The sequence below is a fragment of the Pleurodeles waltl genome, chromosome 2_1 (assembly GCF_031143425.1).
Source record: "Pleurodeles waltl isolate 20211129_DDA chromosome 2_1, aPleWal1.hap1.20221129, whole genome shotgun sequence".
Classification (NCBI taxonomy): domain Eukaryota; kingdom Metazoa; phylum Chordata; class Amphibia; order Caudata; family Salamandridae; genus Pleurodeles; species Pleurodeles waltl.
Window position 1 is genome coordinate 94,374,756 of NC_090438.1, and position 16,845 is coordinate 94,391,600.

General features: G+C 40.9%; 1 protein-coding gene across 2 annotated transcripts in view; it reads left to right on the forward strand.

Annotated features, from left to right (window-relative positions):
* ARHGEF9 (Cdc42 guanine nucleotide exchange factor 9) overlaps positions 1 to 16,845 on the forward strand; it is a 902,972-nt gene that overhangs the window by 259,032 nt on the left and 627,095 nt on the right. The window contains exon 7 of one of the 2 annotated variants that reach the window (XM_069210611.1): positions 3,946 to 4,055. In XM_069210611.1, coding sequence (XP_069066712.1) covers positions 3,946 to 4,055 — 110 coding nt within the window. The remainder of the gene's footprint in view (positions 1 to 3,945; positions 4,056 to 16,845) is intronic. The other variant, XM_069210616.1, reaches the window with a different exon arrangement.

Below are 16,845 nucleotides of genomic sequence, written 5' to 3' on the forward strand. Positions count from 1 at the left end.
AGCAGCCAGTTTGCATTAAAAATTTGGACAACCACAGTGAGCCACTGGATGTAGGGGTCCTTGTGAGGCTAGCCAAAAAGACCACCCATTTTGACAGTAACCTGCCTTACTAGTGAGAGGTCGGCTGCCCATCGGCTGCCTGCCTTGAGTAAAATATCACAAAACATATTTGTAGCCGGTGGCCTGGAAGGAGTGACTGCTGAAGGAAATACCATACTGCTGTTTGGTGATTCGAGGTCCCAGCGGGCATCACTTTTGCCTCGAAGATGGCGGAGGAGATGCTATCCAGAAGCTGTGCACTATAATTACCACTTCAGCCATGCGGGTCACCAAGGACAGGCCTATCTTTGCCTAGAAAAGGCTAGACCGACCACCTCTCTCCTTTTTGGCATTCAATATACCATTTCAAGTGCTTTAGTTCTGGTCATATTTCAAGCAACCATGGATTCTGTCACCTTAATTGGGCCTAGGAGTACAGTTTTTAACTGAGTGGTAATGTAGGCTCCCATCAAACTTTAATTGGCAGTCATTAGGTGGGAGATAGTAACCGGCTCAATGGTCCTTGGTCTAGCAAAAACGTATGGAAAATTGTCATCAACCCCCAAAAGCAACCATATAGTTAAAAAATTGATGGTTTCTTGCATTGTGCCATGAGATTAATTAGCAAAGAGATTGAGCTGGCTGAGAGATGCCTCAAGATGCTTGATGGTCTCGAGAATTCTATTGTCCACCACCACAACTCTTGCCATCCCTAGGGGTGCAGCCGCTGCCACTTTTCCCTCTTTGACTTAGAGAACGTTTACCCCTCCTTCCATCAATCTTGCTGCCCTATCTGCCACTCCACCTTCACCAAATGTGGACCCTCCAATCAAACAGAAGCAATTACCACCAACATGGTTGACCAGAAAGCAGCCCTCCACCCTGCCAGTTTAACTTGACCATAGCGCACACTTGACTGGTTTGTCTACTTTTGAGTCCTTTAGCAAGAAGCTTGCTACTACAATAGACACCAGCCTTAGAGCATCTACGAGTACTTTGGTAATATAGAAGGCCACCTCTCTAACCTCGTCCCAGCTCTTCTGGATATACCTGTGACTTCTAACCAGACTCCCGTTACTGCACCGCAGGAACCAATGACACCTACCCTGACGACAACACTGAAAACTACCTGTAGGGCCCAGATTGTACAATTTGGGTATCACTGGGCATAAACTGTAACAGATTACAGTTAAACCATGAACCTTTGAATCGGCTTCAAAGTGACAGGAAGCGAGTTGGTCGTGCTGTGTGGGGTGTAGATCAAGGGCGTGGTTCAAATCAGCCATTTCCAACAATCCACCTAGCTCCTGCTGCTTGGCCATATGTAGTCATTATGGCAAATGTTCCACTTCTCGTCCTCCGCGCATCCAAATCGTCTAACTAAAAGAAAAACAAAGTTCTCCATTGGTTGTGCAAAATCAAAATTTTCAACATTTCTGCTGCACATAATATTTTGATGGTATGAATGGTTGGGTTAGTAGGTCTTTTAAATACGAGCATTTGTGGAGATTGTGTAATTGTTAACTTCGGGTATATTAGCATTGTTCAGGATCTACTTTCCCATACAGGATAGAAATCCAGGTACCCTAGTGTAGTAAAACGTTTACCGTTAGGTTACTTTTCCAGTCACCTTAACCCTGAACTGCAGAGATCGGTTCCTGACCCAAGCCCCAACACCCAAGTCCCAATCTTTTCTCTGTACTCGCAAATCTGCCTGAGAACGAGTGATGTGATTCTGTTTCCCTGGATTTACTTAGCATTAGTTACTTTGAGCAGCAATTGATTACACCCAGAAGTGATCTCCCTGAATGGAGTTGGAATTGATAGAATCTAAAAATAAAGGAACTTCTAGTTTTGGATCTAAGGCAGAATGTATTCCATGTAGCATTGAGGCCCCTCCCCAGTTCAAAGCCTCCATTGACACCATAACATCCCTACTTAGTTGGAATGAGGTGGCCCTAAAATCTAAGCTGGTGATAGCTCATGGAAAGAATTTATAGACAGATTTGAGAGCTGTCTTTTTCTGAAGACTTGGGCTAAAAGACTGCTTTTAGAAGCCATTCCAAGAGCTTCTGTATTCCAGTGGGGATAGTCTCCAGTTGGGAGAGCCTCAGACGGGTTGATAAAGTGATTTAAAATCTCCCTGCCATGTGTCATTAGAATTACTTATGGGTTCTCCAGACATTTAGGGTTTGTTATTTACAACCTCTCTAGGGTTGCCCGTCTGTTAATGAACAATTACAATAGAAGCACCAGATATCAGAGTGAATCACCTAATCTTAATCTACTTTTACAACTAAGTGGCCGCCCCCCATCAGCACACAGTATGTTATAGTCACTGGTGACTTCAACTTGACCTATGAGCCCATTGCTATTACCCGGGATCTGACGATGAATGAAGACGCACTGAGGGGAGGTCCGAATCTTGTTGCCTCTTCTTAAATTCAGCTAACCAGGGCAGCTTTTCAAATGGTTGACTTGTTTCTCCCATATGATAAATGTGCTTGTAATGGCTGCTTCCACTCTGACATCAATGCAGTTCCAATTTTTCAGAGGGAGGATTACTCCAGTAACATAGACTATGCCCTTTTGCGTGTTAGGATCTGGAGATGCTCCAGGAGAGGTCATAGGGAGAGAAGAGAGCGACCATGACCCTTTGCATCTCAGCACCCAGGATCTGCTGCCTGTCAACCAGCCGTTAGGACTGTCCCGGGGTGCAGACATTTTGGCCCTAAGCAACAATGGCAGAAACATCAAATGGAATGCAATCAGCACTTTCCCCCATGTTATCTCAAGAATCTATGTTGTGGTTGCCAGCTATCTGGGCATGATGATGGAGGACTTGGGTAACCCACACTGTCATCCAAACTCACAACATGTTATTCTTGAACAGACTTAATTCTTCTACAAAGATTATAAAGTCGCCAATAGAGCCCCTAGATCTCAGGAGTGGTTCATCTCAGACTGCAGGATTGCCGAGACAGCCCTCCTTACCGGCATAAAGCAAGGTGATAGGGACAAGATCGCTGAATCCAGAGACGCATACAGGGAAAACACAAGATAGCCTAATACAGGGGTCTCCGACTTTTTCTGTAGCGAGAGCTATTACTGATCAGTGAAAATCATTGTGAGCTACCAAACGCTAAACAGCTTATGCCTTACCAGACAGCCCCACACTCAGCCTTCTTGACTTGAAGCCTAATGGCCATAGAGGCAGATACTATGGTTTGAACACAGTACCTTGACTAGGGGCACTATGACAGGGTTGTTATGAGTGTCAGTGAGCACGTGGTCTTTGGGGATGTATGAACATGTGTACACAAGAATGGGGTGTACGGGTAACTGAGAGCCTGTGTTGTATGTACTTGTGGCACAGGACATACCTTTCGCTATATGTGACACCATTACATGTATATCACAAACATACAGCCATTTTTTTAAATGGGAGAAATTTAAAGTGCAAAAATGTCCATAATGTGAAACATTCTTCTACACTTTAAATTTCTCCCATATAAAAAACACTGTATTGTTTAGTGATAAATATAGCACAGTGTTCTGCTAGCCACTAGAAGAAAGAGGCCTGCTATTTTAAATGCAACACTTTGAAAACAAATTTGAGAAAATTAAAATTAAAAATTAACTTAATCATAAGGTAGCATTTCATTTAAATTTTCCCCGATTTGTAAGCATTGAGAAACATCATTTTGTTCTCTTGCTCCAATGCTGAGTTGAGAAGGACTTTTATTAAAATGTAAATATCTAAGGGGCAGATGTAAAAACATTTTTTTTGCCACTCGCAATTTGCAATTGTTTGTGAATCGCAAATTGCGATTCCATATAATGGTTGACTTTTTGTCATACATAATATAAATACAGATAACACCTACCCTCATTTTTCTTTTCCAGCAGAGCCAGACCTGGGGTCAAAGACGCTTGAGGTGCGCAGAGACAGCAGGAAAAGCAAAAGCAGGTGGAAGCCTCTGACTGCAGAGTCTGCAGAGTTACCGCTTCACAAGGTAGGTCCTGTTGCTGTTCAGAGTTGTGAGGAGCTCATGTCTCCTTTGTGCACCCAGTCACACAGCATGCTTCTACTGATGGTGGTGCAGTCCCTGGCAGTGCTTGCTTATATGCTCTGTTTGTACTCACAGAGTAGGGTGATTAGTGAGGTAGCTAGATAAAAAGGTTGTACAAAAAGGCACAACAAACTATATGCAATTTGTCAGGCAGACCATACCGTTAATAGGGTAATGCATATTTTTAGTTGTAAGATAACAAAGCCATATGTGTCCCTTCCTCAGACAGTTACTTTCTTTCTTTTATAGGAAAAAATACTCGAATAGCATTTAAAGTGTCTAAAATGATGTGTTGTTAAATAAATATTTCGGAAATGTATTCTTCACTGAGTGTTGCTGTCAACTGTTGTTCAGAGCCGTTATGTTATGTTATCTTATGTTATTGACAAATGATGGTTCATAGTTTAAAATAAATGTATCCTTGTACTGCTGCCACGAGTGCTGTTCCACAATTTTGCACGTTTTGCATTTTAGACCGGAGACTCGGACGTCCTGCGGTGATATGTTTGGAGTATGGTGTTCTTGTGTACTTGTAAGACTGTTCAGCATAACTTGTTATATGTTTGGAGTATGATGTTCTTGTCACTTCTACAACTGTTCAGCATAACGTGTGTATTATATGTTTGGAGTATGGTGTTCTTGTACAGTTCTAAGACAGTTCAGCATAACTTATGTGTTATATATTTGGAGTATGGTGTTCTTGCACACTTCTAAGACTGTTCATCATAACGTGTATTTTATATGTCTAGATTGTGGTGTTCTTGTACACTTCTAAAACTGTTCAGCGTAACTCGTGTGTTATAGGTCTGGATTGTGGTGTTCTTGTACACTTCTAAGACTGTTCATCATAACGTGTGTGTTATGTGTATGGAGTATAGTGTTCTTGTACACTTCTAAGACTGTTCATCATAACGTGTATATTATATGTCTAGATTGTGGTGTTCTTGTACACTTCTAAAACTGTTCAGCGTAACTCGTGTGTTATAGGTCTGGATTGTGGTGTTCTTGTGCACTTCTAAGAATGTTCAACGTAACTTGTATGTTATATGTCTGGATTGTGGTGTTCTTGTACACTTCTAAGACTGTTCAGCATCACTTGTATGTTATATGTCTGGATTGTGGTGTTCTTGTATACTTCAAGGACTGTTCAGCATAAATCGTATATTATATGTCTGGATTGTGGTGCTCTTGTACACTTCTAACACTGTTCAGCATAAACTGTGTATTATATGTTTGGAGTATGGTGTTCTTGTACACTTCTAAGACTGTTCAGCATAACGTGTGTGTTATGTGTATGGAGTATGGTGTTCTGTACACTTCTAAGACTGTTCAGCATAACTTGTATGTTATATGTCTGGATTGTGGTGTTCTTGTACACTTCTAAGACTGTTCAGCATAACTTGTATGTTATATGTCTGGATTGTGGTGTTCTTGTACACTTCAAGGACTGTTCAGCATAACTCATATATTATATGTCTGGATCGTGGTATTCTTGTACACTTCTAAGACTGTTTAGCGTAACTTGTATGTTATATGTCTGGATTCTGCTGTTCTTGTACACTTCTAAGACTGTTCAGCGTAACTTGTATGTTATATGTCTGGATTGTGGTGCTCTTGTACACTTCTAAGACTGTTCAGCATAAACGGTGTATTATATGTTTGGAGTATGGTGTTCTTGTTCACTTCTAAGACTGTTCAGCATAACGTGTGTGTTATGTGTATGGAGTTTGGTGTTCTTGTACACTTCTAAGACTGTTTAGCATAACTTGTATGTTATATGTCTGGATTCTGCTGTTCTTGTACACTTCTAAGACTGTTCAGCATAACTTGGGTATTATATGTTTGGAGTATGGTGTTCTTGTACAGTTCTAAGACTGTTCAGCATAACTTATGTGTTATATATTTGGAGTATGGTGTTCTTGCACACTTCTAAGACTGTTCATCATAACGTGTATGTTATATGTCTAGATTGTGGTGTTCTTGTACACTTCTAAAACTGTTTAGCGTGACTCATGTGTTATCGGTCTGGATTGCGGTGTTCTTGTACACTTCTAAGACTGTTCAACGTAACTTGTATGTTATATGTCTAGATTGTGGTGTTCTTGTACACTTCTAAGACTTTTCAGTGTAACTTTTATGTTATATGTCTGGATTGTGGTGCTCTTGTACACTTCTAAGACTGTTCAACATAAACGGTGTATTATATGTTTGGAGTATGGTGTTCTTGTACACTTCTAAGACTGTTCAGCATAACGTGCGTGTTATGTGTATGGAGTATGGTGTTCTTGTACACTTCTAAGACTGTTCAGCATAACTTGTATGTTATATGTCTGGATTGTGGTGTTCTTGTACACTTCTAAGACTGTTCAGCATAACTTGTATGTTATATGTCTGGATTGTGGTGTTCTTGTACACTTCAAGGACTGTTCAGCATGACTTGTATGTTATAAGTCTGGATTGTGGTATTCTTGTAGACTTCTAAGACTGTTTAGTGTAACTTGTATGTTATATGTCTGGATTGTGGTGTTCTTGTACACTTCTAAGACTGTTCAGCGTAACTTGTATGTTATATGTCTGGATTGTGGTGCTCTTGTACACTTCTAAGACTGTTCAACATAAACGTGTATTATATGTTTGGAGTATGGTGTTCTTGTACACATCTAAGACTGTTCAGCATAATGTGTGTGTTATGTGTATGGAGTATGGTGTTCTTGTACACTTCTAAGACTGTTCAGCATAACTTGTATGTTATATGTCTGGATTGTGGTGTTCTTGTACACTTCTAAGACTGTTCAGCATAACTTGTATGTTATATGTCTGGATTGTGGTGTTCTTGTACACTTCAAGGACTGTTCAGCATAACTCATATGTTATGTGTCTGGATTATGGTGTTCTTGTACACTTCTAAGACTGTTCAGAGTAACTTGTATGTTATATGTCCGGATTGCGGTGTTCTTGTACACTTCTAAAACTGTTCAGCGTAACTCGTATGTTATATGTCTGGATTGTGGTGTTCTTGTATACTTCTTATACTGTTTAGTGTAACTTGTATGTTATATGTCTGGATTCCGCTGTTCCCGTACACTTCTAAGACTGTTCAGCATAATTTGGGTATTATATGTTTAGAGTATGGCGTTATTGGACTCTTCTAAGACTGTTCAGCATAACGTGTGTGTTATGTGTATGGAGTATGGTGTTCTTGTACACTTCTAAGACTGTTCAGCATAACTTGTATGTTATATGTCTGGATTGTGGTGTTCTTGTACACTTCTAAGACTGTTCAGCATAACTTGTATGTTATATGTCTGGATTGTGGTGTTCTTGTACACTTCAAGGACTGTTCTGCATAACTTGTATGTTATATGTCTGGATTGTGGTATTCTTGTACACTTCTAAGAGTGTTTAGCGTAACTTGTATGTTATATATCTGGATTCCGCTGTTCTTGTACACTTCTAAGACTGTCAGTGTAACTTGCATGTTATATGTCTGGATTGTGGTGTTCTTGTACACTTTTAAGACTGTTCAGCGTAACTTGTATGTTATATGTCTGGATTGCGGTGTTCTTGTACACTTCTAAGATTGTTCAACGTAACTTGTATGTTATATGTCTGGACTGTGGTGTTCTTGCACACTTCTAAGACTGTTCAGCATAACTTGGGTGTTATATGTTTGGAGTATGGTGTTCTTGTGTACTTGTAAGACTGTTCCACATAACTTGCATGTCATATGTCTGGATTGTGGTGTTCTTGTGTACTTGTAAGACTGTTCCACATAACTTGCATATTATATGCCTGGATTGTGGTGTTCTTGTGTACTTGTAAGACTGTTCCACATAACTTGCATATTATATGCCTGGATTGAGGAGTTCTTGCACACTTCTAAGACTGGTCAGCATAACTTGGGTGTTATATGTTTGGAGTATGGTGTTCTTGTGCACTTGTAAGACTGTTCAGCATAACTTGTGTGTTATACGGTTTGGTGCTCGATTCATATAAATGAGGATCATCTGTGGTCATATTCGTTTAATGGGTATAACTGCCTTATTCTTCTTACCAAGTCTACGAGGTCTGTTCCTTCGTTACTTCCTAGAGGTTACTGGCCAGATGGTGCATTATTGGGTTGAAGGGTGCGCTACCATCCGTCACATAACACCCCCTGTCCCAACTCTATAAATTTATGATATCTTGCACCTTCATAAGGTACTGCTGCTCGGAGGCAAGCACCAATAATGCACAGTTTCTTTACCTGATATAGGGCCTGATTTAGAGTTAGGCAAAGGTGGTTACTCCGTTTTGTACGTGACAGATATCCTGTCCGCCGTATCACAATTCCATTATAGCCTATGGAAATGGTAATACGGCGGACGGGATATCCGTCACATTTGTGAGGGGGTAACCCCGCCACCAATCTCTAAATCAGGCCCATAGTGTTGGGTCTTTATTTAGTGGTTCGCAAAATATCACAGTTGAGAGACACAACAAAAGGTGAGTGTCGGGCAACTCGCTCCCTTAAAATTACATTATTATGGCCGTATTTTACCGATCTATTCTTTGGGTTAACTAAAGATTGTTTCCCCTTGATTTTGTAAAGGGCATTCTATATCCTCTTGGGCAACAGGCTTGACTTAGAGCAACCTTGACACCTTTCAGGTGGTCAGTGTAAAGCAGTGTGCAGTGGGCGAAGCTGCCTTTGAATGGCATTCCCAAAGTCTTATAAAAAAAAAGGAGGTATGTGACATTAATACCTTTTAATTGCAACTTTGTGAATCTTGCAAGTGCAAACTGTGAAAAAAACATTTTGCAAAAGCAGGTCTTACAGCAGTAACGCTCAGGTGTGAAATACTTTTTCAGTGTGAGAATTCTCTCGCAGAAATGGTTTTGAGAGGAGATTTTTCTGCAAGTAAAATTTAATAAATATTACAACGCTCCTATTATTTGCTCAACTTGGCAAGTGAAATTTAAATTTCACCAAGCCATAATGAAAATACATACTTGATTACAGTCCAGGTGTCTCAAATCAGATTTTGATTGAACTGTGTTTTTTTGATTTACATCTGACCTAAGATGTATTTGTTTGTATGATTGGTAGTTGGCGCTTTTAATTTATTTATTACTTTCTGGGGCAGAAAATGCAAGTGGCTTTCATACATGCAGGACCCAATAATGAAAATACATACTTAATTACAGTCCAGGTGTCTCAAATCAGATTTTGATTGAACTGTGTTTTATGATTTACATCTGACCTAAGAAGTATTTTTTTGTATGGTTGGTAGTTGGCGACTTTTAATTTATTTATTAATTTCTGGGGCACAAAATGCAAGTGGCTTTCATACATGCAGGACCCAAGGCACGTTTTAAATTAGCAAAAAGGGATTTATTTACAAACGATCTCCTTGCATGTCTCCAACCCAGCTGCATAAAGAAGGTAAGCTGGATTGAACAGAAGCACGTCTAGGGCCATCCGACACTTGTGCTAACCTGTGTGCTAATTCAAATCCCATTAAATAATGATAACATAGGTTAAGGTATTTAGTGGGTGTGCAACTTGTGCTCCATTTCATGTTCTGGACGACAGTGTGAGGGTTATTTTGATGGTTGTGTGTATTTTCTCCAAATCCCTGGGTGACAGCAGTGCTTAATTTGTGCTTGTTGTTTCCGGTGCTGAGCACCGGCACTTATTTTTGAGGGCCGGGGCTTATTCTTCTGCCTCAAGCAATTGCTGCGAGAAAAAGGCACATATGGGTAGGACGGATGAAGGGAAAAACGAAAAAGCGTCACAAAGAGAGAAAGTAGGAAGCTGCAAGAGTGAGCTGAAGGGGCAGGGAGTGGCTGTAAATGGATTGAAGAGGCCCGAGATGGCTTCAGGATTACGATGCCTGAGTATTCCGTGTTCACACATTTAATTGTAGCAGCCGCATGTTTGAGGAGGGCTTTGAGCAACTGCACCTTTTATTTACAAATTAAGCACTGGGTGACAGGCTCACAATTGTCCCTATTTGCAGGCAAGATGTGTGGCAGGTTGTACATTTTATCCCTTTTTTCAGGAAAGCACCCTCTGCATCCACAATTTGCACTCGAATCATAATCCCAACTCAGGAGCAAATGCATGTTTGGCTTTTGCAGGATGCAGTCGTGTTGGTGCTGATACCTACAGTCTCACTCTTAGTTGTGTCATGGTTTTATTGCAATATGCAGATTCTCAATAGAAGGTGAATCCTCATCCCAGTGATAATTCAGGGATTACCACTGCAGAAAAGCAAGGAGTTTAGTTGACACTCTTACTCCAAAGACACCACAACCACTACTTGCCACTGCCTACTCTCAACTCATGGCCCCTTTTCTAGCTGTTTCCTTTCACTTAATAGTCACCAATTGAAAGAAGAGCTGAGAGCAGCGCGTGGGAAGACGTCATCAGCAGGGCGACTCACTGGCATTCCTCATCCGCCTTTGATAACTCACAGTTCTCTAGTCCAGTTCTTGTTTGGGGGTTACCACAGTTATAGATTATAGTGATGACTTGCAAGGTGTTTTGTTGCATTTTAAATTGTCTCAGTATAATATATCAGCCCTTGATTAGCACTGGGAATATCTTTACTATACAAGTGTGATCTTGCATAATTCCTGATAACAGGGCTTTAGTGGAATTGTGAAATTGATGCGATAGGCAGCACAAGATTTGTTCTGCTCGACCAAGCTTCTTGCAAGGATTTTATGAGGTTTTTCAATGTGTGGAATGCCCTCATATCTGATTTTGATGCCAAATACCGCCTAAGTGCATTTCTTCTAATACATTTAATATGTGTGACTTCACTTAATTTTGTTGAAAATTATGTTTTGCATGAGGGAAACATGTTGCTGTTTCAGCTTTACCTGGTTACTAGTTAAGGACTGGTTCAGGTCTGCTCAACAGATGCTGTAGAGTGCTGTGGCAATCCTACAAATGTTGCCAAGGGCCCAGACCCTGCTATGGCCATGCAACGGGAAGCGGGTGGCTTAGATGGGGATACGCTGAGCAACAAGGACAACGCGGAAGCAAAATCACAACTGAGTAGTCTTGATCACAGTGTTCACTATACTCAACTATTCATTATAACCACAGGGGTGTTCATCAAATGTGTTGTATAATAAATATACTGATATTTCGGTGGGTGCACTGAGTGCCAAGGGCCCGTATTACAGACAGGGCGCACTTTTCATGCTTGCAGCACGGTGCACCGTAAAGCAGGTGTGCAGGGTGCAGAGTGGAAAGAAGCGCCCTATCAGGAAGAATGTGCTGCTCTCGAACAGCCGCGAACTTACGCTGCCTCCGCGGCAGCGCATTCAAGATAAATTCAGAGCCTTGCATTTGTCCTATATATCTTATTGTCAATGACTAGCATTTTATCTATGGGAAATAATTCCAATGTGGGTTTCCAACTCTATTGTTGCTGTCCTAGTGGCTGGGCTAGATTGAGCACTTTGGGCCACATTACGACCCTGGCGGCCGGTGGTAAGATGGCGGTAACACCGCCAACAGGCTGGCGGTGTTCCGCCAGCTATTATGACCGTGGCACAATAGCCACGGCCATACCGCCGGCCCCTCGACTATACCGCCAGGCGTCTTAATCCCCAGGGCAGCGGTCAAGCACCGCTGCCCTGGGGATTATAAATCCCCGAACGCCAGCCTGGCCACGGCGGTAAACACCGCCATGGAAAGGCTCGCAGTAAGGGGGACTTGGGTTGCCCCTGGGGGGCCCTGCACTGCCCATGCACTTGGCATGGGCAGTGCAGGGTCCCCCAGGTATAGCCCCATTGCGCATTTCACTGCCCGAATTTCGGGCAGTGAAATGTGCGACGGGTGCTACTGCACCTGCTGCACATCAGCATTGCTGCTGGCTCTATTACGAGCAGGCAGCAATGTTGATGTGACTTTTCCTCTGGGCCAGTGGATGGTAACACTGTTACCGTCCGCTGGCCCAGCGGAAAAGTCAAAATAGGGAGCAAGAAATACCGCCAGCCTCGGTTGTCTTCAGAGAAGACCGTCAAGGTTGTAATGATGGCCTTGTCTTTTTGCAGCGGGCTGCAGGCTCGGGGTTGTTTAAGAGCAGAGTGGGATGCCAGGATCCAGCCATGCTCCTAGTGCCCCCTTTCTAATCACCGCCTCCTGTAGCGCAGGGCTGGTTTGAAAATTTTTGCCCGGGCTGATTTTGGATCCCAGTCTGGACTTGCCTAGTGGTAGCCCGATTACGATACACATGAATGTGTTTTCAGAGTTTTCAATGGGATGCTGTTTTGCTCTTATGGGCCATAAAATTGCAGAACAACATGATCACAAAATTGAGGAACAAGGGTTTACCTTCTTTCTCCTGGGTGACCTTCAGGAAAGATGAGTTCCTTGAATGTCAGTAGGTGCAATAGCGTCTTCGAGGGGATCGGGTGATGGAGGTGAGGTAGCAGAGGTGTGCACAATCTTCAGGGCTCTGTGCTCTATAAAATCATTTACACAAGTGCAAAATTGCATGTGCATGCTCTAGTTCAAAAGGTGCAACAGGATAGTAACCAGCCAGGATGAAGTACCCTAAGTAGGCTACTGAGTGGAAAAGGCCATGACGGGGGTGGGAGGAGAGTTTGCCTCGGTGGCAGCACAGCTCTAATGCATGTGGAGCTGCTTTGCTGTTGCATGCCCCCATGCACAGGCATCCATATACAATAGATCAGACATGGAACAAGTGAGTGTGCGAGACCCACACCAGCCTCTTCTGTGAACGACCCTGCCTACCTCCAGTGCACCAGCCTTCATGCGTGCCAGGCCGAGACTCAGGGCAGCTATGACAAAAGTAGTTTGTATCATCCTTGCAAAGGTTAAGAACCTCACCGGTTGTAAGTGAAATTTTAAGATAGGTTTTTTAAGGCCCAGCCTTCGAAATCTGGTCTACCGTCAGGAAACAGAGGCTGCTGTCTTCAGTGGCTCTCTGTCCATACATCAATTTGGCCAGCAGAGCCAATAAATGCAAGGTTTTGGCCCATGCCCAGCAATTAATTATTAGTTATAGGCCAGGATACACAGCGAACTGCTTCCATCCAGGCATCCAGGAACGTACTGTCCGCGTACTTGAATATTGAATCTCTATAATGTGTGCCCTATATACATATAGGCTCATGGGCTTGTGAAGCAGATTCTTTATTTGTAATGTTGTTCTTTGGCAGCTTGACAGCATTGCACATATATGAGATTGCATGTCTTGAGCAGATATCTTCATTTTGCAATAGATGGCTTCTTTCTCTGATGCCAAATTATATTGTTATCTTGCAATTGGCATATTACTGTGTTGGTGCCCAAACCTTGAAACTGCAATATAGGGCTCTCCTGAGTGGTATTAGACACAAAAGTTAAAGGAGTCATTTGATAAATGATGTCACAATAGGTCTCAAACCCATGGTTACACCATTAAGCTAAGGAGCATCCTGGTGACTATTGGTTATAATTGTTAGAAATGCAGGTCTAAGCAGTGAGAACTATGTTTCTTCTCTACAATAAATGGCCCCTCTAATCGTCTATGTGCGTATACAACAATTAATAATAGAAGCCTGCAATACTTTCAAACCAATCTGGATGTAGGTTAGAAAAACAACTCAGCCAGGTTGATCCCAAAAACAGTTTCAAGAACTTTGTGCTTGCTAGTTTGGACCACCACGTAATTTGCAAAAAATTTAAATTAAATATTATGTGCATGGAACCAGAGGAGCCCACGCCAAATGCTGGGGTTGCTAAATAGCAAGATTGCCTAGTTTTGATTCCACCTCATACTTCTTTCTTTCTTCCCCCAACCAACACTTTCTGACTATTTATGTCCCTTTGCAGACTCTTTTTCATCCCTGGTTTCTTCCTTTGTCTCTGTTTTCCTACGTTTTTTTCCTCTTTCATTATCCCTTTTGTATACTTCTTCCTTTTGCTCTAAGCCAGAGTCTGATGATAAAGAATAAGTCCTGTCCCTAAATATGAATGCCTGTACCCACCACCTGAAACCACCAGCACAAATGAAGCACTGTGTTGGACAATCGCTGTGTGAGCACACCCCTCTCAATGGCAGCTACTGCGCTCTCGGAAACTATAACTGATTTATCATTGTTGACTCCCAAGTGCCGTACTTGAGCAACCGATGACCTTCACCTCTTTGATGAAGGTAGTGGATTTATCATCAAATATATGAATTTACCATTTAGATTTTATTTTAACTATTGCTATACATCCATGAAGAATTAGAGGTGTTTGGAAAAAGTATTGAATAAAAACTATTGTGAAAGTAAAATATTGTGTCTAGAATATCATGATGTCAAAAATGTCACAGACAGAAATATTGAAAGTAAGAATACCATTTTAAGTGTTGTTTTTAATTCTAAGTTATTGTTGTATATAGTATTGTTTTTATGTCTATGTTATTATATTTTGTAGTATTTCATTAGTGTTGTATGTAATTTATGTTGCCAATTCTTCGTTTTTAATTTATTTAATGTAATTTGTAAGTAGTGGTAGCAAGCTATATTTGAGGCTTATATTATTGTTTTGATATTCACCATGTATGGTGTATATCTTAGTGAATGGTTGTGGCACATTTTGAATGTTCCGTCCATCATCCATATTTGACATTGGCTTAGTCGTAATAAATTATCTGCTAGAGTAAATATAATAATACATTTGCCATTATTTAGGTTGTCATGTAGGAGGAAGCTTTCATCATTATGTGTGGTGGTTAGATGTTCAGGTATTTGAACGTCTACATATCTTCTAGGGGCTGAGGAATGTTGTTGGTGGCTTTCTTAGTTTGGGCTACTAAGCGTTTTAAAGTAGGTATAATTGGTAGTTGACCTATGATGTGTTCAGATACTTTAGGGAGTATATCTTTTAGAAATTTAGTAGTGGGCTTTTGGAAGCTAATTCTTGTCTTTTTTAAATCTTGAAGTACATGCCTTACTACACCTTTGGTGACATTTGGGTGGTGGTTGTGTTCCATCGTGGTAATAACAACCTCATTTTTCAAGGTAGCCCTTCCATACTTGCATTAGAGTAGTGTTTTGTACATTTCCAATTTACATTTTTAGTGCTGAAGCTTTCTTGGCTATAAGTGTAGCCCAGGTGTGGAAGTAATCGTCTTTCTGTGAGGTGATATAACTTCCTGTTTCTGCCATGCTGTCTGAACACATTTTAATATAATACAGTTATATAAATTGTGATAATTTTACTTTGCAAAATTGCACATTAGTATAATGTAGGTCCGTATGACTTCCTCTATATGATATGGTGGAAGGCATATATGCAAATTAGACTACAAAATATTGTAATCTTCTTTAATGTGTCTTAGATTTCATGCAGGAGTGTGTTCTATGAAGATTTTTATTTCACTGCCAAAGTTTTGTGAAGATTCAGCTTTTCATCCTTCTGTACATTTGTGATGTTTCCAAGTTTAAATTTGCTTTAATTGAGAAATAATTTTTTTCTCATTGCAAAATAATTTTCACCCTATTAGAATCCAACCAAGATGCAAAATGTACGCCAATTCTCTGGAAGTTACTTTTTGCAAAGTATTTCTGCATACAACGGCAACATTGTGTGGATTTTAATTTGTAAATTTAGTGCAGATTTTGTTATCACAGTTATGTTTCCTAGCAGAAAAACACTGTTTTCTATGAAGTATATCCTATGTATAACCATTGGGTAGCATTAAATAAAGTTATAAGTGCCACAAAGTGTAACAAAAGTCACAATTTTCATGCATAAGTAAAAAAGTGAAAAGCATAATAGATTTATGAAGTTTCAAAGTACCATATACCTTCCTGAAGGTTGCAGAAAAATACTTTGCAACATCACACACCTCAATGTTGGACCAAGTGGCCTTGCATGTGCTTTCCAGGCTCAGGGAGTTAAGTATTTGGTGCTAACATATGTGCTCTTTCTGCAAGCACAAATCTCTACGAGTAATTCTCCTGAGACCCATAGAATAATACCATTGATTTGGGGGGTAGCAACACCTGACTGAAATCTGCAGGCCTGTAGCAAGAGGTGTTAACAAAAATGCAACACTTTTATTATTTTGTGTGGCCTGGGCTTCACAAAAGATTGGGAAATGTATCTAAATTGAAGGAGGGAGAGTATACATTAACTGAAAAAAAACAAAGGGTAAAGGAACGTTATAGCTAGGTGAAAATGTCTGTTAAAACATAAAATTTTAAACTAACAAAACCACTGAAATACAATATTTAGAGCTATCACAAGTAAATTGTGCTTCAAATTAGTTGTATCTCGTGCCATCGCCATGCACAGCGTTGTCATCAATGTCAGAAGCTGCAATGATGTTATCAGTGATGTCATAGAAGATGTAACGAATGATGTAATGTGTGTGGTAATTAGCTGTACATGTTGCGGGTGAGTTACTTGTGATAATTATAACTATTTCACTTCAGTGGCTTTCTTCTGGTCCCCTGGGTTGGCACTGTGAGATCCAGTAATAAAATTTAAAAAATCCAGCTCCTATGATGGGTGCCAGATAGGGAGCTGGCGGGGGCCCTAGCTTTTGAGTGCCACCCCATGGTGGGCACTGAAATTAAAAATATTTTTAAAATAATAATAAATGAGCAACCTGAGCTGCTCATTTATTTGACTGCTTCAGCAAGGAGTGCTCCATAGTGTACTAGGGTTTTTCTGAAGAACATATTTTCTCGTTAGTGGTGGCCCTAGAAGAGGAAGGGGCACCCCCAA